At 49.6% G+C, this 23293-nt stretch overlaps 1 protein-coding gene across 4 annotated transcripts in view; it reads right to left on the minus strand.

Annotated features, from left to right (window-relative positions):
- Window positions 1-115: 115 nt before the first annotated feature.
- The window catches only part of PRMT7 (protein arginine methyltransferase 7), a 48027-nt gene continuing 24849 nt past the window's right edge, over window positions 116-23293 (minus strand). For 2 of the 4 annotated variants that reach the window (XM_044255860.1, XM_044255862.1), the window contains exons 6-18: window positions 22843-22955; window positions 19222-19463; window positions 18819-18999; window positions 13171-13298; window positions 12602-12737; window positions 10307-10390; window positions 9694-9741; window positions 8972-9061; window positions 4449-4610; window positions 3291-3365; window positions 2359-2519; window positions 1566-1662; window positions 1133-1357 (exon numbers count right to left, since the gene is read on the minus strand). In XM_044255860.1, coding sequence (XP_044111795.1) covers window positions 1181-1357; window positions 1566-1662; window positions 2359-2519; window positions 3291-3365; window positions 4449-4610; window positions 8972-9061; window positions 9694-9741; window positions 10307-10390; window positions 12602-12737; window positions 13171-13298; window positions 18819-18999; window positions 19222-19463; window positions 22843-22955 — 1694 coding nt within the window. In that variant the 3' untranslated portion in view covers window positions 1133-1180. Of the gene's footprint in view, window positions 1358-1565; window positions 1663-2358; window positions 2520-3290; window positions 3366-4448; window positions 4611-8971; window positions 9062-9693; window positions 9742-10306; window positions 10391-12601; window positions 12738-13170; window positions 13299-18818; window positions 19000-19221; window positions 19464-22842; window positions 22956-23293 lie in introns of all 4 variants that reach the window. The other 2 variants (XM_044255863.1, XM_044255864.1) reach the window with 2 other exon arrangements.

The raw sequence follows: 23293 nt of genomic DNA on the forward strand, positions 1-23293 counted from the left end.
GGGACATTAGGGGTTTTATATGGTAAGCACACCTAAGGTTTTGGTAAAAATATTATCAAATATATATCCAGACGATTCTTCCCTAGAAGAAAAACAATCTTTACACCTGATAAAATATTTTGAAAAGAGAGGTGTTTTTTCCCTTTATTGGTGCTGAACGGAAGGATAGATAATAAGAAAATAAAACTGTGAGGCTCAAGGCTGGTGTTCTCTTATTTGAGTGACAAGCTGGGGCCAGGCTATGGGGGGCCCACCTTTCCTGCCTCCGCCTCCTCGCCCAAGCAGCATGGGAACAGGCTAAGTCTGCCCCTAACTGCCAGAAAACCAGGCCACCTGGGTTCCTACTATCTCCTGTTCCATCTGGAGTGGGAATAAAGAATGAAGGGCACCTCGAGTTGGGGAGAAGCAAGGCTGGAACCGCCTCAGGACACTCTGGTCTTCCGTGGCAAAGCAAGGGGGCCAGGCTGGGGTGGGGTGGCTATACGGTACCTATCAGCCCAGGCCTGGTAGTTGGCAGGAGGTCCTTCTGCCAGAATGGGGGCACACAGGAAAAGGCTTTACCTCCTGGCTCCTCCTCCTGATGGCTGGTTTCCCAGGTCTGCATCTCAGGAAATGCTTTGAGACCACCTCTTCCCTATCCTCTGAGCAGCAGTCGGATGTCCAGGTGTCAAGTCCCCGTCACCTGCTGATGCTGTGTATTGAGGCCAGATGCTTACGGGTGTATCTGGGTAACGTCACCCAACACCTAAGAAGGACAGCCCTGCCATGCTCTTTGAGGACCAGGGCCTAGCCACAAGTCAGCAGCTCTGCCACTACAAGTCACTCCTAGGCAAGGCCTCTCCCACAGGGGCAGCCCAACCACCCACGCCCTTCACAGCTGAGAGCACACAAGCCACCCAGCCCACTCCCAGCACAGCACAGGGACACTGCCAAGTGAGAGCTTCTGGAGTGCTTCAGACCTACAGCAGGGAGGGCTCCCTGGCCCCTCCTCAGCTCCAAATTCAGCCAGCAGATGTGCTGCCTGTCACACCCAAAGCAAGGAACTGGCAGTGCAAAAGTGCAAAAAGGGAAGAGGGCTCCTCAGAGCCCAGAGATTTAACTGGGTCCTGAAAAGAGAGGGGCCTTCACACCATTCAGAGCCCAGAGCCCTTGGGCCACTTTATTTCTCAACAAGTGAGGGTCAGCACCCGTCCTCCAGGGTGTCTGAGAGCGTGAAATCCATGCTGATGTCTCCAGTGTGGGGGTGGAACTCCACGGTGTAGCTGACGGTCCGAGGGCCGCCTTGCGGGACCCCGCAGTCCGGGCTGGTGAAGAAGTACACAGCCTGCTTGCAGTGCGGGTTCCAGCAACAGTCCCCCTGTAGAAGCAACAAGAAGATAGTGAGGGCTCCTAGCACCGGAGCCCCCTCCTGGTCAGCCTCCAGCCCGGGGCCACTCGCCACGAGAAGCTGCTGCTCAGGCCCAGGCCACGGAGGAGTCGCGATCTGGCTGCCTATGCGAGGGATACCCAAAGGAGCGCCAGCTCTCAGGCTTGGCCTGCTCTGGGACTCAGGTACACAGCACTACCTTGTCGTCTGGAGGCTTCAGGAGGCCGGTGCTGACAGTGCTGTCCGGGGTCAGGTGGTATTCCATCCACAGGACGGCCCCGTGGCTCCTCCCAGGCCTGGGGGTGGGGGGACGTTGGGCCACAGAGAAACAGCCATGCAAAAGACGGGCAAGCATAGCTACAGCTTCCCTCTGCCTTCCAGAAACCACTGGTCTTTCCTTCCTGCCCAATCAGGAGGCTAATACCACCTGGCTAAAGGCTACTTAGTGAAATACTGAGCAAAAAGAACCACAAAGTCCCACTTGCTCCCTGTACCCTGGCCAAGCACTTAGAGGAACCATGGGGCCAGAGTGTTTCCTCAGGGAAGCAGCAGCTCCTCCCTGTGAAGGGCGCTGGAGCTGGATGGCCCAACCGTGCCTCACAATGAGCAGCCCTTACCAATTCCTAAGCCGCTTTAGTTCCCAGCAGAGTTCCAGAAAAATGGCCCAATGAGTAACCATAGCAACCAAAAAATCACATTTCTCTACAGCTCTGATTCTCATGCTGCTGAGCTCAACAGGCGCTGCAGATGTGGGGGGACGTGCAAAGCCCACTCTGGCTCTCCCTCTCCACCTGCACACACCCAGGGGCTGTGGGGATCCGCCACAGACTCAGGGCCACTTCAGACCAGGAAGGGCAAGGCCCAGATAAGGAGGCCATCCCACCCACGTGAAAGGCACAGAAGTGCGTGCTTAGCCACCAGAGCAGTAACTAGACTGAAAGCAGGCCCCAACTTCTCTTCCCCACCTGCTGCACCCTGGAACCTGTTCTCACCTCCTCAGTTCGATGGAGCCCTCAGCACGGACCGGGTGTGGGGGGACTGGGTGCCGAAAATCAAAGGTCAGGATCTGCTGGGGCCCGGACAAGCAGCGGCATGGGTACTCCCACAGCGGGTGGGGCTCGGCCTCCTTGCTCTCCCTGAAGTCCAGGGCACGCTGAGAAGGTTAAGGGGAGGTGAGGGTGTGCAGAAACAAAGAGCTGACAGCCTAGGGATGAGGGGCTCATGTCCAGTCTCCAAGGTCTAGGCCCATGGTCCTTCACCCCCTTGGCCCAGGTCCCTCAGAATAACTGCCGCAGTCGCCTGGGACAGTGGGCCCTCACAGAAAGACCACAGGCAACTGGAGCAGACCAGCTGCCTTCTCCCTCCCCACTACTGCACTCAAGTGTCTCTGCAGCAAGCCGCTTCGCCTAAGCCTCATCATCTGCCTTTTAAGATGGGATGACTCGGCCAGTCTCCTCAGCTACTCTGAGAGCCAAATGTCTGCAGTGGTCAAAACAAAATAAAAACAAAACAACATCTGGCACTTGGACGTGTGCCCATTCACTGACCTTTCCTGAGCACTACAGCTGCCAGATCATCCCTACATGAGGCTCCCAGTCCAGGGGCTCGAGACAGGAGTCACAGTGCCTGGGGACACTAGCCTTCAGCTAGGAACGGGGCCAAGCAGGAACGCTGCCCCGCAGGTGATCTCTGGGCTGCCGCCTGAAGGTCACATACGAGCTGGTAGCAAGGAGAGTGTGTAAAGCCAAGCAGGGTGCAGCCCAAGGGGCAGGGGTAATGGGTGGGGTATGAAACGGGGCCAGACTCAGGAGCCACAGGCCCACTTGCACTGTGTAAAGGAAGGCCAAGTGCAAGGGACAGGACGCTGTGGCCACGTGGAGCGGGTGGATAGAACACTGTAGGGAGGAAGTGGGGCCCCACCAACCTTAATCATATCATCCATAATGTGCACATCAAAGCCTTCACAGTTACCACAGGGACTCCGGATCCGCCACAGGTCCTATAAGGAAGGCACAGCCCTTGTTGACACTCAGCCGGAGACGGGTATCACAGGTTCCGTAGGATAGCACACCAGCTCCTGCACCCACCCACAGGCACGCAAGCATCATGACAAGAGCAGAAAGAGTCAGTGAAATCAGGCTGAGGGTGGCCTGGCCCCAACCCTGAGGCACACCATGTTCCCCCACGCTTGGAAGAGAGCCCCAGGTTGACAGGGCTGAGAGATGATCAAGGATCCAGGATGGTCGCTCAAATCTGCCAAGTCTCACATGACCCCCAAGTCCTCTCCCAAAGGTGGACAATCGGCCAGAGCCACTGGGATGGGGTTTCTTTGGGAAGAAGTCTGTAAACTAGTTCCTGAGACTCTGCACCTATGATCAGGGTAGAGGACAATGGGAGGGAGGGGACCAGAAGTGCACAAAGGCCCATCAATTCTTCGTCCCATTCCCATATTCCCTCCTGGGCCTCAAAAGCCAGAACTCCCATGGAAATCTCATCAGGTAAATAAACAACACAGAAGAAATGCCCAAAAAATAAGCCACAGAGCCATTGAGCTGCCAATGGATGAAGCTGCTGTTATCAAAGAAATATCAAAGAAGGTTCACTCTACTTCTAAGGTTGAAAGCATTTCAAAATCCTTTTAAGAAGAAATGCCTTTCCCAAAACGACTTTGTGACTGGTTCTGCTTTGATGAGAAAATTAAAATGAAGCTTTTCAATTTTTTCTTGCATAAAGAAGCTGACTTTACATCTCAAAATGCTTTTAACAACTGGAGCGTCAGCTCTTAGTAAGAGCGAGCGAGCCGAACAGCATGTCTTCTGAAACTCTTCACTTATGCTTTTTAATTATTCTGATAAGGGATAATTGTAAAATGACAACACACAGCCATTTCCATTTCATATGCCAAATTACTGCATTTGTACAAAGGCAAGCCTTTTCCATACAACCCTGCAGTGTGCTGACACAGAAAAGCAGAGCCTCCTATCGTTAGGATTCACACTGTTCCACCTGCACCCAAGGTCTCTGCAAGAAAACCAGGACCCCCACCTCCCACCCCTTCTGCAACAACTTCTGGGTGGCCTACCCTGAACTCCACAACCACAGCGTGCAGCGAGGCGGCCTGGGGCAGCACCACGGCACCAGGTCCCAGATGCTGGTCCACGGCGGTCCGCACGTACCAGAAATAGAGGTTGTGCCACGGCAGCAGGCTGGTGGTGAAGAACGGCTCCCCCACGAGGAGAGAGACCTGGCAACCAGAGCAAGAAACAGGACCGAGGCGTCAGAATGATCTAGCTAAAGAGTGAAGGCAGGTTACAAGTGCCATGGGAAGCATGGAAATAAAAAGGCACTCATTCACTCACTCGGGCAACCAGTGAGCACGCCGGGTCTGCACCTGCCCCGAAGGACACAAAGATGAGAAGCACACCTGAGCCCTGCCCTCGGGAGCACAGAAGGGTAAAGGGAACAGACAGAGCTGGGGCCATCCTCGTACAGCGTGGTAAGCTGCTGACAGTCAGAGGCGAGGAAGGAGCATGTGGAGGGACCCCAGAAGGAAGAGCATCAGAAGGGCTGAATGGCATCCTGTTAGTAGGTCCCCACTCACAGCTCATTGTGACAGACGGTTATCAGTGCTCCTCTATCAGGCTTCCTTGCTAGGTTCTGAGCACCACAGAAGTGGGGACGTCGGCAGCACAGTACCCCAGCACCCTACAAAGTGCCTGGACCTGCGCAAATGGTCAGTAAATGTTTGCCAAGTTAATGAGCAAACATATGACTAGGAGTCAGAAAAGCACAAGACCAGGAACGCTAGCAGACGGATGCAGGGGCAAAAGCACGGATGTGACAGCAAGGCCCTTCAGGAGCTTGTTACACGAGCAAACACAGTAGGATCAGCAAAGGGTGAGGCCAGAGAAATGGAGAGGGGCCGGGGAGCCCAAAGGCAGCTGGTGACAGGTCAAGGGCACTGGACTCTTTCCTGGAGATAAGAGATCTCTAAATGCCTTCCTCAGGGGTTCAAAATGAGAAGAGATATATTCTGTCCTAAGATTTTATTTATTTGAAAGAGTGAGTGAGATAGAGAGCACGGGACAGGGATGGGTCAGAGGGAGAAGCAGACTCCCCATCGAGTTGCTCAACCAACTGAGCCACCCAGGTGCCCAAGAAGAAATGTGTTTTAGAAAAAGCCCTCTGAATGAAGCATGTGGAGACACCACCCACAGGGGGCATGGGCACAGGAGAGGACTTGGCTGAGTACTGCACTGGGCCAAGGAAGGAGCAGAGAGTGTACAGAAGAAGGAATAGGAGATGTGGCAGATGCTGAGGAGACAGGGCACCCAGGGGGTGGCCCAAGCAGATGGGCATCAAGGGAGGGGCCAGTCTAAGATGACACCTGGGTGTCCAGCTGAGGTAAGGAAGATGCAGAAGGAAACACCAAAGACAAAAAAGAGTTGGCCCTACTACATTGGAACAAGGCAAGAAAGCCTGGCCTCACCCCTACTAATCACTACTCTACTGACCTGGAGGCTAGCGGGTGTGCCATTATCAATGGCTTACAGAACCGGAGTATTTTTAATTTTTTTTTTTAATTTTTAAAGATTTTATTTATTTATTTGACAGACAGAGATCACAAGTAGGCAGAGAAGCAGGCAGAGAGAGGGGAGAAAGCAGGCTCCCCGCGGAGCAGGGAGCCCGATGAGGGTCTCGACCCCAGGACTCTGGGATTATGACCTGAGCTGAAGGCAGAGGCAAGTACAACTTGGACTGAGTATTCAGACAGTCGCATGCATAGCAGCTGAAAAGCAGAAACAAGCCAAGTGTCCATCAACTGCTGAACAGATAAACAAAATGTGGTCTATCCAATGCAATGGAATATTCTTCAGCAGTAAGAAGAAATGGAGTACTGATTTATGCTACAACGTGGATGAACCTTGAAAGAAGCCAACCACATACAGACCACACATTTCATATGATTCCATTTTTATGCAGTGTCCAGAATCTAAAAATCTCTAGACAAAAAGCAGATTGAGGGTTGCCTACAGGCTGGGAGGACTGGGGGCAAACGCGAAGTGACTGCTAATGGGCACAGGGTTTCTTTTTAGGTGATGAAAATGTTCTAAAACAAATTGTAGTGATGATTGTATGACCTTATAATGCACTAAATCACTGAATTTCACACTTCAAGTGGGTGAATTCTATGGTATGTCAATTATATCTCAAAAACATTCTTCCTTTAAAAAAAAAAAAAAAGCATGGGGGGAAAAATGGGCCAAAGAATAGCTATGTCACCAAATTAAACACAGGACAGCTAATGAGCACATGCAAAGGTGTTCAAGTTCAACATCATTAGTCATTAGGCAAATACAAATCAAAATCATGAGACATTACTACACAACCTAAAATGACCATAATAAAAATGACAGACAGTACGAAGTGCCAATAAAGACAGAGCAAAATTGAAACTTTCATACATGTTACTAGTGGGGATGTAAAATGGTATAGCTGCTTTGGACAACAGTGTAGTGGTATCTTAAAGAGTTAAACGAAGGGGTGCTTTGTGGCTTAGTCATTAAGCGTCTGCTGCCTTCGGCTCAGGTCATGATCTCAGGGTCCTGGGATCGTCTGCCTTTGGCTCAGGTCATGGGATCAGGCCTCCCATCAGGTTCCCTGCTCAGCAAGGAGCCTGCTTCCTCCTCTCCCACTCCCCATGCTTGGGCTCCCTCTGTCACTGTCTCTCCCTCTAATAAATTATATCTTAAAAAAAAGTATAAAAAAACCCACACAATTCAGTGATTCCAAGCCTCCGCATCTTAGAGAATTAAAAACATATATCCTCACAAAGACATCTGTCCATGCTCACAGCAGCTATGGTGGCACCTGGCTGCCTCAGCCCAAAGGGGACAGAACTCTTGATCTCAGGGTCGTGATTCTGAGCACCATGTTGAGCACAGAGATTATATGGACAAATAAAACTTCTAAACAAATTTAAATTTAAAAACCTAGCTGCATCAGTTCCCTCCTAAAACTGAAAAAAAAGAAAGAAAAGAGTTCACAGCAGGGCGCCTGGGTGGTGGTTAAACCGCTGCCTTGGGCTCAGGTCATGATCTCAGAGTCCTGGGATTGAGCCCCACTTCCAGGAAATCTTTGCTCAACAGGGAGTCTGCTTCCTCCTCTCTCTCTGCCTACTTGTGATCTCTCTCTGTCAAATAAATAAATAAAATCTTTAAAAAAAAAAAAAAAGTTCACAGCAGCATTATTTTAAAGGCCAAAGTCGTTTTTGAAACAATCCAAACACCCACCAAGAGGTGAGCGGAGAAACAACATGCGCTCCACATACTATTCAGCACTGAGAAGGAACAAAATGCCAGCATGTTCTACAAATGGACGAACCTCAAAGGCATGACCAGTGAAAGAAGCCCAACACTAAAGTTCACACATTGTTTTATTCCACTTACATAAAACGCCCAGAAAACACTATTTTATAGACAGAAACCAGATCAGTGCTTTCCTGGGTCTAGGGGCTAGGTGACAGAAATGCTCTAAAACTGAAATATGCGATAGTTGTATAATTATACAAATTTACAAAAAATCACTGAATTGCACACTTGAAATGGGTTAATTTTATGGCACATCAATTCTCAGCAAAGCTGTCAAAAAAAAAAAAGTTGGCAAAGAAAGATGATCGATTCCAGCTTGAAGGGCCTGCAGATATGTAAAGAAAGCTATCCAGTTGGTCCTTGGACATAAGAGATTTGCAGTCCCAGCTTTGGCGGCCGAAGATTCCCTTATGGGAAATGATCACCCAGAGAAGACACACAGACGGACAGAAAAGACAAGGAGAAAGTACCAAGAAATGCTGCTAAAAGGATTGAGTAAAGGAACAGAAACCCATGAGAAGCTGAGAAAGAGCAGCTAGAAAGATAAAAACCTGGAAAAAGCAGTCTCTCTCTCCTTCTTTAAAGATTGTATTTATTTGAGAGAAAGATAGAGCTCATGTGAGCAGAGGGAGAGAGAGAACCTTAAGGACTCTCCACGAGGGCGACTCGACCCCAGGACCCTGAAATCATAACCTGAGCCAAAATCAACAGTCAGATGCTCAACCGACTGAGCTACCCAGGTGCCCCTAAAAAAAGCAGTCTCTTATGGACCTAAAAAGAAATGTGTTAAGAAGGCCCCTGGGTCATGAGGGTCCAGGAGGCTGGTAAGAGGAAATGTGCGGGAAGACTGTGTTTGGTTTCTCAGGTCACTAAGGGGTGGGAGTAGTTTCAGAGGCACACTGGGTGGGGTGGGGTGGTCATAAGACCAACTACCATGGGGGACAGACGATCAGAAGAGCAACCGCAGCCATGGCAGGAAGTAGGCAGAAAGGCGAACCAAAACACGGGAGCAAGTGGAGCTGGAATGCTGGGAAGGGGGACGGCAGAGAGGCCACAACACGCAGCTGTTGATCTCAAGACAGCCACTGTGCCCTCCCTCAGAAGCAGCCGAGATCAGCTCGAGTTGAGAGCAGCCAAGTCAGGGGTGGGAGGCCCCCTGCAGCCGTGAGAAGGGGGCGCTCAGATCAGCGCAGTGCTGCGCCCTCCATGCAAAGACAAAGCCATCGCCACTCACCTTTTCACCCTCCAAGTCTGCAGACGTTAACAACTCAGGCCGTTTCTCTATTATATGAACTTTATCTTCCACATGGTTAGCCTTGACAATCTTAACAAGAGAAAAAATGAAAGTACTCTTTTTGTCCAGGAAAAACCAACCCCTCAGAGTTGCCTGGTCTGTTCGCAGTTTTCTGGCCAAACAGTTCTAGAGGACCACTTTCATCTGCTTTGTGGAAATTCTCTCCTCCAGGGGCATCCAGTGCCCCAAGGATGAGATCACTAGCAAAATGTTGTAATAGCAAAACAAATTTCTCTTACAGGCCTGTAAGCAAGACTCAGCAACAGGCTTGTATTTCTGGGAGTTTCCTTCAGAGAAGAAGAAATCAAAGCCAATCATCTGGGGGAGAAATAATGGTCACAGGACCAACTAGTCAGGTCAGCTTGTGAGCAGTGACTCTCTGGGCACCGGGTGGCAAAACGAATCATAAGCTCAGCTGTATCACTGCAAAGATTTTAGTTTTGTTAGTTTTACGTGAAGTGAGGAGAAAAGCCACAAAACACAAAGCAGAGTCTGGAGGTTTGCTACTATCCAGTGACAGCCCAGATTTCTGAGCCAGCTCTCAAGATGGAGGGGATTCTCCCTGAGCGCCAACACAGCATCAAAGCCATCAATCCCAGATGCAGGAAGGCAGGCCCCCACCCGGTCCCCTCATAATTTCAGTAACAACCATTATCACTTACTTTTTTCATCAGTCTGTGCGAAGCTGCTGAGCTTTCTACGGTAAATACCTAAAGAGAATACCATGCTCTTAGTTGTAGGGGATTCACTTGAGAGAAAAAGAAATTAGAGATCAAACATCAACAAGATCATTTCAAGGCAGAAGGTACCACCAAACCAAGTCTACCTGTGCTCATTACCCATGGGGACAGCATCCCCCTTTCTCCCCACAAAGACTTCATTTGAGAGAGAGAGAGTGTGTGCGAGAGCAGGGGAGGAGAGGGAGAAGCAGACACCCCACTGAGCAGGGAGGCTTGATCCCAGGACCCTGGGATCATGACCTGAGTGGAAGGCAGACGCTTCATGGACTGAGCCACCCAGCCGCCCCTGCACCACTCCCCCTTGCCGCACTGACCCTTACAAGGTGCAGACTCTGACAAGGAACTGCAGCTCTACAGGAACAGCTACAGCCTCACTCCTGCCTGCACACGGAGGTGATCAAGCCCAAAGTCCCTGCATCCACGGCAGCTGTGCTCTGCAAAGAGCCTGAGTCACAGAACTATGTACCCAGACCACGTAACATTCAAACTCAAGAGCCGCCTTCGGAAAACCGGCAGAACGGCGCCTGTCCAGTACCTGCTCTGCCCCAAGGTGATGGGCCAGCAAGGACAGCAGACTGCCATCACTGACACAAAGGCACACGCTGTCCGGCTTCAGCACCTGCGGGAGAAGAACCACCTCAACACAGGTTTTCTTATGGTAGGTCAAGAAATTCTTGTTGGCGCACTAACAGAAATGCTTCCCTTCTTCTGACTCCACCAACTCACTCTGTGATCCTTTGATCCGATTCTACACCCTCAACACCCAGCTGGATCTTCTTGGGTCCCCACAGTCAGGCTTGCCAAGCAGTAGCAGCCCCTTCCCTCCAATGTACCCACCTCACCCACCTCTCCCCACCCAGACCTCACTGTCAGGAAAGACTCTCCTCAAGCTGTCCTACAAAGCCCAGCTGAAAACCTGCCCCACTTGCTGGGGACCACCTCCCAGTCTCTTCCCTTTCCGGTCACAGCACAGATAGCTGTGGGTCCCTCAAGTAACTCACCAAAGGCAGTGATTCCTTTACAGGTCACAGAACCCTTGGAGAGAAACTTAAGACAGTTTGGATCCCCCTCCTGCAAAAATGCATCTATTTGCATGTATGCACACATATTTTTGCATACAACTCCAAGAGGCCCAAGAGACTCCCCTCCAAAGCCTGTGTGTGGTCCTGGCCTAAGAGACCACAGCTACAGGCAGCAGGGACAAATGTTTTTAGGCAGGAGAGTTATATAACCAGATCCATTCATTCATTCATTCATTCATACACACATACATACATATATGTATGTGTATATATATATTTAAAGATTATATTTATTTGAGAGAGAGAGAATGAGTGGGAGAATGAGAGAGCGAGCCAGGGAGGGGGAGCCCTCAGAGAGAGAAGTAGACTCCCTGCTCTGCAGGGAGCCCAATGCGGGATTCAGTCCTGGGACTCCAGGAACATGACCTGAGCTGAAGGTAGTCGCTTAACCAACTAAGCCACCCAGGCGCCCCTAACCAGATATATATTTCAGAAAATTTTATTTATTTTTATTATTATCTGAAGATTTTATTTATTTATTTGACAGAGAGAGAGCAAAAGAGGGAACACAAGCAGGGGGAGAGGGAGAAACAGGCTTCCCGTAGAGCAGGGAGCCTGATGTGGGGCTTGATCCCAGGACCCCGAGATCATGACCTGAACCAAAGGCAGATGCTTAGTAACTGAGCCACCCAGGCGCCCCTAGAAAATTTTAGAAAGGAGGCAGATGAAAGGATGGGTGGGGTTGCCGAATCCACTGGGATCACCCACAGCAACTGCTAGTGACCACAAAGGCAACATGTTTCGAGGGGCAAAGGCAGAGACTGGTAAGACTCCCAGACAGAGGCTCTCATAGGAGAGTAGAGAACAAGCCCGGTAACATGCTCCCTGGCTCACCACCTGAGGGCCCACCCAGGAGCCACCAGAAGACCAGGAAGCACAGAAATCAAAACCAACCAACTGTAAGTAAACAATGAGCTGGAGTCCATGGTACCAACTCCCTCTTGCCTATAACCACATGAAAGATCCCCCCGGGGCTCCAAGCACCCCGGAATGGACCCCTTCTCAGGAGGAGACGCCCGGACCCAAAAACCAAGCCGAGTCCACTGGTCAGATGCAAACAGCACGAGGTTTATTGAGTAGACACAGGTACCTGCGGGCGGTCAAGTCTTAGGAGGACTCGCGCGCCAGCCCTTAGTTCAGGGCCTTTTTATGGGGTTTGGGGAAGCGAAAACATACGTACAGAAGCAAAAGCACGGTTACAAAGTTTTCATTGGCTGGTTTGAATGTAAAGGCATACTTGGTGTTTGTAGATTGGCTAGTTCTAATGTAAAGGCATACTTGGCGTGCGGGAATACCCCTGATTGGTTCGCTCAGCATCCTTCATTTACATAGTGAGAAGTTACTTTCATTGGTCGTTAACAAAAAGGGAAACAGACAGTATTGGCTAGATTTCAATCCTTCATTAGCATGTAGACTGACCATCGGCATTGGCCAGATCCCAATCCCTTATTAGCATGTAGACTGACCGTCGGCATTGGTCAGACTACAAACCCTTATTTGCATGTAGACTGACCATCGGCATTGGTTAGACTACAATCCCTTATTTGCATGTAGACTGACCATCGGCATTGGTCAGACTACAATCCCTTATTTGCATGTAGACTGACCTTTCAACATTCCTTGTAGTATCTTATCACTTTTTACAACAGGAGAGGATTGTTTAAGGGAGTGGGAGAAGGGGGTGTTGGCTAAGCAAAGAGAAGGGGGAAGGAGGGGGAAAGGGAGGGAGAAAGGGGCTGCATACTGACCGTTCTCAGGGCCTGGACGTATCGTTCAGTTCTGTCCTGATCATTGATCTCTCCAAACCGAGGCCGGGTCCAGAGCAGATGAGCTTGGCAGTCGCACACAGGGCGTGGTGGGGAGACTCTCCCGTTCTTTTCGGAGCTAGGCCAGGAAATGAACAGACAGACACACATGATGAGCATGACCTGCTAGGCACTGGCAGGCATGAAGGCAAGGCTCAGGGATCTGCCCGGTAAAGGTGGTGGGCACACCCCCAACCTCTAGAGGCCATGAGCCTAGGAACACGCTTGCAAAGGGGCATTAGAGGTTAGAAGACCCCCCAATTCAAGTCTTCTCATCTAGGTCTCTTCCAAATGGGGGCCCTACAACCAGGGCAGCCTCTTCTGAGTACGTGACAATAGGCGCTAACAGAGCCAGTCACAAAACTTTCACTCTTATTTCTTACTCTCACTCTGTTTAGACACAAACTTGCCCACTCATGCCTCTACAGGGTTTATAAGGTGAACTTCCAGAAGTGCAGAGTCGCTGGCCCAGAGCACACACCCCCGCCCTGCCCACAAGACACAGGGCATACCTGGTCTTCTGGAGGCTGTACCATACACAGTAGTCGTCGTGGTGGGCTAGCAGGAAGAGGCTTGAGCCTTGGACAACGGGCTCTTCTTGTGGCAGGAAGTACACACACTGCATCCAGTGGTCCCGCCACTGAAACAGGGAATAGAGAATCAACCGTCCCCAAGCTGCAGAAAGGGCAATGTTTCTAATCCAGAAGTCAAAATCCAAGCCCAAACCCACTTGCAGGGAGACCATGCTGTGGACTACAGATGCCTACTCTTGCCAAAGAGAGAGGAGAATTCTCAAGTGAGTGGCTAATGGCCAGAAAGCTTGCTAGAGCGCTGCTGGCTTTAGAAGGAAGCAATGTGGTCTTCAAGAGGGGTTCAGGACGGGGGACTCCAGCCTCCACCCCTTGTGTGTGCATGTGTACATATGCATGCCTCCACCTCGTGTGTGTGTGTGTGTGTGTGTGTGTAGGCAATGAAGAAGGGAAGCAGAGAGGGAAGATGGGGGAAGAGACAAACATATCAAATGTTAACAACTGGGAAATTTAAGTAAAGGGCATATCAGTATTTATTTTCATTTATTCTGTCGATTTAGAATTTTTCAAAATAAAAAGTTGAAAAAATAGTACAGAAAGGTCTTGTTCTGTTTATTCTTTTGAATTAAAATTTTTAGGGGAGCCTGGTGGCTCACTTAAGACTCCAACTCGCGATCTTGGGATCATGAGTTCAAGCCCTGTGCTGAGCTCCACACCTAGTACAGTGCATTTATTCAAAAAAATAAAAAAATAAATAAAAATAAAATAATATGAAATAGTTTTTAAAGACCTGGAATCTAAATTTAGTATTGCTCTAAATTACTAAAATACTCTAAATAACTTTAAATTCTAAACAGTTTTTGATGATCCAGAGTCAACTTTTAATAAGCTGCATTCATCCTTTTTGACACTACAAACCCTGTATACAGAATTCTTTGAAAAGAAAAACCGAAGCAGAATGGAGAAGATTATGCTGAGTGAAGTAAGTCAAGCAGAGAGTCAACTGTCATGTGGTTTCACTTACTTGTGAAGCGTAAGGAGTAACACAGAGGACACTGGGTGAAGGAAATGAGAAGGGAGCTGGGGGAAATCGGAGGGGGAGGCAAACCATGAGAGACTGTGGACTCTGAGAAACAAACTGAGGGTTCTGGGGGTGGAGGTGGTTGGGCCTGGTGATGGGTATTAAGGAGAACATGTATTGCGTGGAGCACTGGGCGTGGTGCATAAACAATGAATCTTGGAACACTGAAAAAGAAAAGTTTAAAAAAAAAGGTAAAGAAAAACTAAAGGAAAAAAGCTATATTCACATGAACGCCCTTATTACAGATCCAGACTAGCAAAAACTGGCACCAACCCAAAGGTCCAGCGGCTCAGAAACGGCTCTACAAGTCCTTATACAGAATATGAGAAGGCACTGAAGATGGTAACTGCAGACTCCATGCAGCATGAAAACAGAAACTAGCGCCACAATCTCATGCATGTGGAAAGAGATCAAAAGGGAGCTCTCTGCAGTGACAGGGCCCGGAGTGATTTTGGTCTCCTTTTTATTTTACACAAGGAGGGTTATTACTCTCATAATCTTTAAACCTCTTTTTATTTTTTTTAAAGCCTCTTTTTAAAAAACAAAGAACCATCCTAAAAAGTGGATGCCTGGCTCAATTCTGATGAGATGAGTGTGTGTTCATTCTCTGTTATCAGCCGGAACTAAGAGAAACTTGGTCCCTGGGAGACTCCCAAAGCACTGTGGGCAGACACAAAGAGAGCTGACACCAGCCCTACTTTTCAGGAACTTGCATTCTGCCTACCCAGATCTGAATTTAACCAAAAGGCAGGTGAATGACATTTCTAGGTGTCTAAAATGTCTATTTGAACATAACAGTTAAAAAATGACAGTGTAGGGGCGCCTGGGTGGCTCAGTAGATTGGGCCGCTGCCTTCAGCTCAGGTCATGATCCCAGGGTCCTGGGATAGAGCCCGGCATTGGGCTCTTTGCTCAGTGGGGGGCCTGCTTCTCTCTCTCTCTCTCTGCCTGACTCTCTGCCTACTTGTGATCTCTCTCTCTCTCTCTGTCAAATAAATAAATAAATAAAAATCTTTAAAAAAATGACAGTGTAACTAAACACAATATAGAATAAGTAAATGCTAACAAGGAAAAAATATTCTCTAAAACCTGTTCTTTTCCTTACTAAGCAAACTGACCCAAAGACAAGAGAAGCCTTCCCCAACCCCTCCTGGATTATGGTTCCCTGAGTTCCCTGACCATCGCGTCCTCACACACCAGCCTCCCAGGTCCTAACGCTAAATTGAGGGCTGCTGACTGAACCCACTGGCCCTTGGCCTAGAATATATTTCAGACCAAGAGCAGTTCAGTGAAGCTGTGAGGGAGATCCACTGCGGCTCTTCAAATTTCTAACAGTCCATTAAATCACTGCCGGTAAAGCAAGGACGCAAACCCCAGTCAGGAAATAAGCACCAACCACTGTGGCCTAGACCCGAGGCCCTGCTCCAAAAGGCTGGGTCGTGCCTTGGTGTCAGTTTGGGCACTGTGTGGTCGCCCGTGGCACGTCTCGTATGAGGACTGAAGGAATAAGAAGATACACAGTAGTGCGGAGGGAGAAGGCCAGCTGGAGACAAAACACAAGCTCACCCCGCAGCTGCCAAGAGTCTCCCTACTGTCCTAGCGCTAACACTTTGCTAGAGAGAACACCCCTTTGCTAGAAGGGGAAACAACACAGCGACCCCCCCCCAGCCTCTGGTATCTCGTAGGTGGGTCCTTTTTAGCATATTAAAGTTCTTTTGAACCATCCCTTTTCCTTAACTTCCCCCAACTCCCCAGTATTTAATCACCACTCCTCAAGACCCTGGGGCAGCAGCTCTTTCTTCCCACCGGTCTTGTCACCTTACTTTAATAACTACCTTTTTGCACCAAAGACGTCTCAAGAATTATTTCTTGGTCAGGGGTTCTGGACCTCACCCCACTGAACCTCACCCTGTATTCCAAAACCACACGGGCAGCACTGTGAAAATATGCAAATGAAAGTATTGGCATTTAACATTCTTCTGCTAATTTTACATCCATCACATTCCTGGAGAGGAAGCAAGCAGCCACGTGTCTCTCTCAATTGTGTCTATCTCAATTCCGTGGGTGAGTTCTGACCAGCCCCCTCCCGCCTCCAAACTCACGCTCAGCCTACCGACCAGGCTGTGCACAAAGAAGTTCATATGCACTGCTTGGAGGCATGGCCACCGAGGGCCAGGCAGCTGAAGGGTAGAGGGGACATGGGGGACCTCACAGGCCCAGGCGTGGGGAGGGTCATCTGCAATCCTGCAGCAGTCATGACCCTTTGGCCTAAGCGCTAACTCGGGGAGCAGGGGAGCAGCACAGGCCGTCCCCCAGTGTCACCCTATGTACACCCACAACTAACAGGCCAGCAGTGGAGATAAATCCAGTGCCCAGCATATGGTAACAACAGAATACAGACAGAATGGTGCGCAGAGCCTACGAGGTAGAGAAGGGATGGTTTTCATGGAAATGGTGAAGTTGTAGGGTCTGGAGCCAACGGCCAAGAAAGAATTCTTGAGACGCCTTTGGTGCAAAATGGTGTTTTTATGAAAGCATGCCGAAAGAAGCCGTAGGCAGAAAGAGCGGCACCAGGATGGTGTGGGGTAGCTGATTAGATACCTGGGAGTTGGGGGAGGTAAGGAAAAGGGAAGTTTCAAAAGGATTTTCATATACTAAGAGGACCTCCAAGATACTGGAGACTTCCGGCATTGTCAAGTTAAGGTTGTTGTTCCTCTAGTAAAGCATTAAGACAGCTGGGAATCTCCTGCTGGACTTTGGGTTATTGATAAGAATGTTTTATTGATAAGAATGCTTTTTTCTTGTAAATCACTAAGACTTTTCGTAAACTGAAGGAGACTCAGGTCCTCGATCTCTATCAGTTAATCATTTGTTTTTCCTTCCCTCAGGCTTTAGGACAGCCTGAGGAATGTCACACAGAGCCCACCTGGGGCTGGGAGTGGGGGGTTGCATAGTGTCAGCTTGTGCTTTGTCCTGAGTTTGCCTTGGCCCTCTCAAGGAAGGTTTGGCTTCTCAGCACTGATCTGCTTTCCCACTACCCCCCTCCCTTTGAGTGTGTGTATAGAGGGTAGACAATACATACACGTCATTGAAAATTCAAAATATATAAAACGGTCATGGAGTGAAAAGTTAAGTTTCCTTTCCACCCCTAACCTCCAGCCCCCTTCCCAGAAGCGACCACTTTTACCAACTTCTATAAATGCTTCCAAAGATCCTCTCGCACACACCCACCACACACGTAAAGTCCTAAACACATATATTCTCTTCTTAAATAACACGAACGCTGGCACGCGACACACTGTTCTGCACCTCTTATTTGTGTTTATTTAATGACTGTCCTGGAGACTGTTCTCCAGCAGTGCTCTGGGACCTGCCTCACCCTCTAAATGGATATAGGACAACAGACTTAGCCAGTCCCCTATTGCTGGCTTCTAGGGTGTTCTGGTCCTTTTTCATTAAGTCAGGGCTGTAGTGAGTATCCTGGCACACACATCATTGTACGCCTATGCAACTTTACCCAGAGCCTAAACCTCTAGAAGTGGTGTCCCTTCCCACAGGGACAGACAGGGTCTCCCCACACTCCACAGAAGCTCTGACGTTCACGGGCCTGCCTTTCCCCACAGCACCTACCCAGAGCGCGTCACCAACCTTTCTGAACTTTAACACTAACAGGTGGAAAATAAAGGTCTAAATGCAGTTTACATCTGCACTGCTCGTACAAGTGAGGCTTGAGAGCTGTTCGTTTTGTGTTAAAACCATGCACTTCTTTTCTGTAGTTCACATCCTCTGCCCACTTTCTACACAAGATTTTGAGGGCACGGAAAACGAGGCTGCAGACAGACCACAGTCCTCCATTCCAAGCTGAGCTGAGGCCCTGGGGTTCCATGGCGGCTGGGGGTGGGGGCTCTGAGCACCACCATGTGAGCCAGCACCCCTCTGCGGCCTCATGTCTGCTGGTGCCGTGCATGAACTCGGCAGACTCAGAGGTCTGTTTTCTAGCTTACCATGGGTTCCCTTGCCTTTTTGCTGCTGTTGCTGTTTTAACTCTTCTCTGACTGGTACCTGGGTGGCTCAGTCAAGGGGCCAACTCTTGGCTTTGGCTCAGGCCATGATCTCAGGGCCATGGTGGGGGCAGGTGTGCGTGCATGTGTCTGTCTGTCTGTCTGTCTCTCTCTCTCTCCTTCTTCACACTCGGTGGGGAGCCTACCTCTCCCACTCCCTCTGCCTGCCACAGGCTGGGGTGGGGGCGGTGTGTGTGTGTGTGTGTGTGTGTATCCCCACACTCAGCGTGGAGCCTGCTTCTCCCCCTCCCTCTGCCTGCCACTCACCTGCTTGTGCCCTCGTGTGCACACATGCGCACACACACTCTCACACTCTCTCTCTCGTTCTGTCATATAAATAAATAAAATCTTTAAAAAAAAATCCTGACACAGTCCTCCTGTCTCTAAATTCCTGTGAATCTAAGGTTCAACATGCTACTTTCCCACAACCAAAAGCAGACAAGTTTTCTAATTTACACGAAAACGTGCTCAACTCCTGCCTCTTCTTACCTGGAGCTCCTCTGGGTCTGAGTGTGCCCAGAAGGGGGCCATGGTGCACTTGATCTTCCCCTCAGGGTCCATTTCAATGTCCCACCAGGAGAGAACCACCTGAGCTCGGCCCGATGCCAGAGGTTCAAACTGCCGGCTGTGGCAGGCCGCTGAGCTACTGACTTGCTTGCTAAAGTCCACACTGTGGAAGAATATGCAGGAACTTAAGCATATTTAAAGCTCACATCCTCCATTTTTAAGCTTTTACGGTGACATCGCCAGCAATGAGACTTGTTTGCAACGGACTCCTGCCTTCAGAAGGTGACCTTAGCTAGATTTCCTTCTCATTCATGAAAAACTTCTAAAGCCCCCAATTCCACCAAATTATCTCAAAGCACCACTGGCTGGTCCGGCTCCTTGGTACCTGAACATGGGCATCACATCACTGAGGGCAGTGAAGTCAGTGGGCGACACCTGGTTGAGCTGAATGTCATAGACAGATGGGGCACCGGGGCACCTCTCCAGTTCCAAGGGGGGGACGATGACCTGCTCTCCGTGGCCAGTCTGAACGCGGACAGGAAAGAGCTTATTCCACGACCACATCCTCCTGGACTCCACCAGCTGCGCATAGACAGTCGCCCTGTGAGGCACGGCTTCACAGTTTTCCTAAGTATATGTTACAAAAACAAAAGAAGAGAACAATAAACCGGTAGATGTATTATAAAACAAACCCACAGCAATTCTCACTGATCAAGAGGCTTGTTCCTTAATATCAGGTCGGCTGAATAGCATCCAACGCCTTCCCACTCACTATGAGGATGGTGAACTGTTCTTAGCCTAATGTCCTTGGGGAAGCAAAAAAAAGGAACCAGATTTCGAAAAGAATACACATTATGCCTAAAACGATTTATGTCAGGTAAGTTCCCAACTACATGACACTCTCAAATACTTCAAAAATAATCCTTAATTGTCATCATGCTCATTAACTCCCACACCAACTCCGCACAAAGAGTCCAAGTCTGCTAAGCAGTGATGCTGGCACTGGGCTCCGAGTCCTCTTCAGCGCCGCTCTCACCCAGACCCAGAACCCTTCTACCGCACAGCACAGTGGGTAAGTGTCCACCCTCGGATGACCTGACCTCCTGGCCTCACCAGGCACCGCCAACCACTCCCCTCGTTTGGTTTTGGCTGCAGTCACTCACCTGGTTTCCCTCCTACCTCTATGCTTCACCTGATAGCCTCTATGCACCAGGCGGCAGGGGCCCAGCATGAAGAGGACACTCACAGAGGCCACGGCAGGGAAATGACAGGCACGGGGTTTGCCTGCCTCCATACTAGAGTCCTCTTCAGTCAGATGACCCTTTGCTGTGGGGGCTGTTGCGTGCATCATATGGTGTTCACGAACATCCCTGGCCTCTAGCCACAAGATGCCAACATCCCCCTCTCAGTTGTGACACCAGAAACGTCTCCATGCATGGCTCTGGATGAGAAACACTGTTCTCCCTCTCTGGCTGCTTCACAAGGCTGTGCTTCCCCTACCCATCCTTCAAAGAGAGAGAACTCCCCACAGACCTAGTCTGGCCCATCTCTCTCGCTCCACACGCTCTCCTGTGAGGGATGTCAGCCAGCCCGTTTCCGTTTACCAAATACCGCACAGCAAAAGCCTCTTGGTTCTCACTTATTTGTCTGACCCTCAGGTAGCTCAAACTCTGCCTAAACCAAACAAATCACGTTCACCTCTTTCCCTCCTGCCCGAGCCCGGTCCTCGTCCCATCTTCCCATTCAATAAGGAGCACCACCATCCCATCCAGTCTCCCAAGCCCCAAACCCTGGCATCATCCTCAATGCCTCCACATCTAAGTAATTACCAAGTCCTTGACCACCTCCCTCCTCCCCAAGGCTACCTGCCCAGGCCCACTTCTCTGGTTTCAGTTGAGGCCCACCTCAGCCCCAGAGCCTGAATGACTCCAACCACCTTCTACCAGTCTTCCCACCCCTGATCTAGCATCCCAAATGCTCTCCATGTGCCCGCCTGCCTGCCTGAACCTGGTTATCAACCCCTGCTTACAACCCTCCTGTGGCACCACACTGCACAGTGGCCCATCTCAGTCTAGTCCTGCCCCGCCCTCCACCCTCAGCTCTAAGCCCACCTCCCACACTACCCATAACGCCAACAACTCCTACCGCACCAGCTCACCTTCCCATCTTTGTGCATGCTGACCTCCTCCACTGAGAACGCCCCCGTATGACCTACCAATACTTGATTACTCTTCAAGACTGACTCTGCTGGAGCTTTCTTTTCCTTGATGCTCCTCCCCATCTTCCCCTACCACAGAGGGCAGGATCTCACCCCACTGACCACCACTGGAGCGTACCCTCCAACTGTACTGTGACAGCCTGCTCACCAACCTGCCTGCCTGGAAGCACACCTTCATATCCCTGGCTGGCAAAATGAAGGCACCCAATAAATTTACCTCCTAGATCCATCACTGGGTCACTCACCACTGCATGGACTATCTGTCAGACATACAGCATCCTGGCTGCATGACCTCCAACAGGGCAGGAAAAGGGACAGGCAATGGAAGACTTTTTGAAAAGCTGTAACTCTTTCCAGCTCAGACACAAGGTGGGCAGATGAGGGCAGTGATTAGAACAGACAATAGACACCTGGCTACGCAGACCAGCTGAGAAAGGAAACTGCAGACAGCTGCCTGCACACCTTCTTAATTATTAGATGAATTCGAGAGAGGCCAATTGGGCAACACTAGTGTAATTTTAAATATCCTTGTGTTCTGTTCTAGAGATTCATCTAGTTCACGGCTTTAATGTGGAGCAATAGAAATAATTACTACCAAAGTTACGAGAAAAACATCTTCCATCTTGGAGAAAAGGAGACATCTCACAGTGTGATCACCATCACACACTGACTGGGTAAATAATGTGGCCTGTGGCCCCAACTGACCTGGAAGGAGCCACATTCTTCACTCTGGCCACACCAAGAACCCCCACACAGGGCCCCAGATGGAGGCAGCGGCAGGCTCGCCCAGATGGTGCCCACAATACGGGTGGCAGCAAAAGTGGCAAACACTCACACCTTCCCAGCTGGCCTTTGCCTCTGGAGACATTTATGTCCATAAAAAAGGAAGACCAATGTCTCCAATAACACTGTCAGCATGCCTCTCCCTTCTCCAAAAAAATGCCAAAGATTATCACTACCTAAATTCTTTTGCCTAGAATGGAGAGAGGGCTTGGCATTCAGGGCCTTCTGCCCTCTCTCTGACTTTCCACCATCAGCTCACAAGCCTGCCTGAGAGGTCCTCCCACTGACGCAGAAAACAGGTCTGCTACCTGGGATACCTCTCCCTCTCCTCAGGACCTTTCCATGTTTCACCCTCTCTCTATATACCCGTATCTCCTCATCCTGACCCTCATCTGCCAGTCTTAAAACAAATGTTACTGGTGCTTCTGTCGGCTTTTCCACCTGGCCCAACCAGTCTATACCATCCCTGACCAGTGTGGGTCTTAGAAACAGGAAGAATGTCTTGTTTTTCTCCCAGGATAGTAGAATGCCTTATACACAGGTGACAGTTAAAGAACCTTGGCTGAGGGCACCTGGGTGGCTCAGTGGGTTAAGCCGATGCCTTCGGCTCAGGTCATGATCTCAGGGTCCTGGGATCGAGTCCCGCATCGGGCTCTCTGCTCAGCAGGGAGCCTGCTTCCTTCTCTCTCTCTCTGCCTGCCTCTCCGTCTACTTGTGATTTCTGTCAAATAAATAAATAAAATCTTAAAAAAAAAAAAAAAGAACCTTGGCTGAATTGAAGCTGAAGACAGTTTCTTGCCTTTCAGCTCTAGCCTACGAAGACTTGGTAAGAGACCCACAAGTCCTAATTAAGGAGAAGCAGAGTCTCCCAGGAATCAAGGGTATCCTAGGGGGTATAGTGAAGTACAGAGGGCTCAGGCTGTGCAGAGCGTGGGGCATCAAGGAGACCTGTGCGAGCCAGCAGAGAGCACAGCAATGTAGCCGAGGGAGGCCCCAGGTCCCTACCTGCACAAGATGTCTGTGCGCATGCTCATAGGAGGGCAGCGCTCCTTCACCAATCAATTCTGTGTCAAACAGCTCTGTGATCAGGATATTGGCACGGCATGGCATGTCACCATCTGAGAAACACAAGGAATCAGAGCCAGAAGCAAATGATCAATGAGAAAAAATACTGACAGCAAATACATGAAAGATAAAAGGTGAACAGATCATTACTCTGAAAGCACATCCACACATTCAATTTATCTAGAAGTGTCATGAAACTTTCTAATGGCTCACCAAAAAACCCATTTTGATAGACATACACACATCGAAATACTACCAATTGGTAAATCTTGGTTACGAGAATGCAGTGTTTGCTATACCACTCTTTTAATTTTTCTGTATGTTTAATATTGCATGGGACTCACAGAACTAGTAAGAAAACTATAAACACCCAAAAAGAAAACCAGGCAAA

Source organism: Neovison vison, chromosome 7 (assembly GCF_020171115.1).
Source record: "Neovison vison isolate M4711 chromosome 7, ASM_NN_V1, whole genome shotgun sequence".
In the NCBI taxonomy this organism is placed as follows: Eukaryota; Metazoa; Chordata; class Mammalia; order Carnivora; family Mustelidae; genus Neogale; species Neogale vison.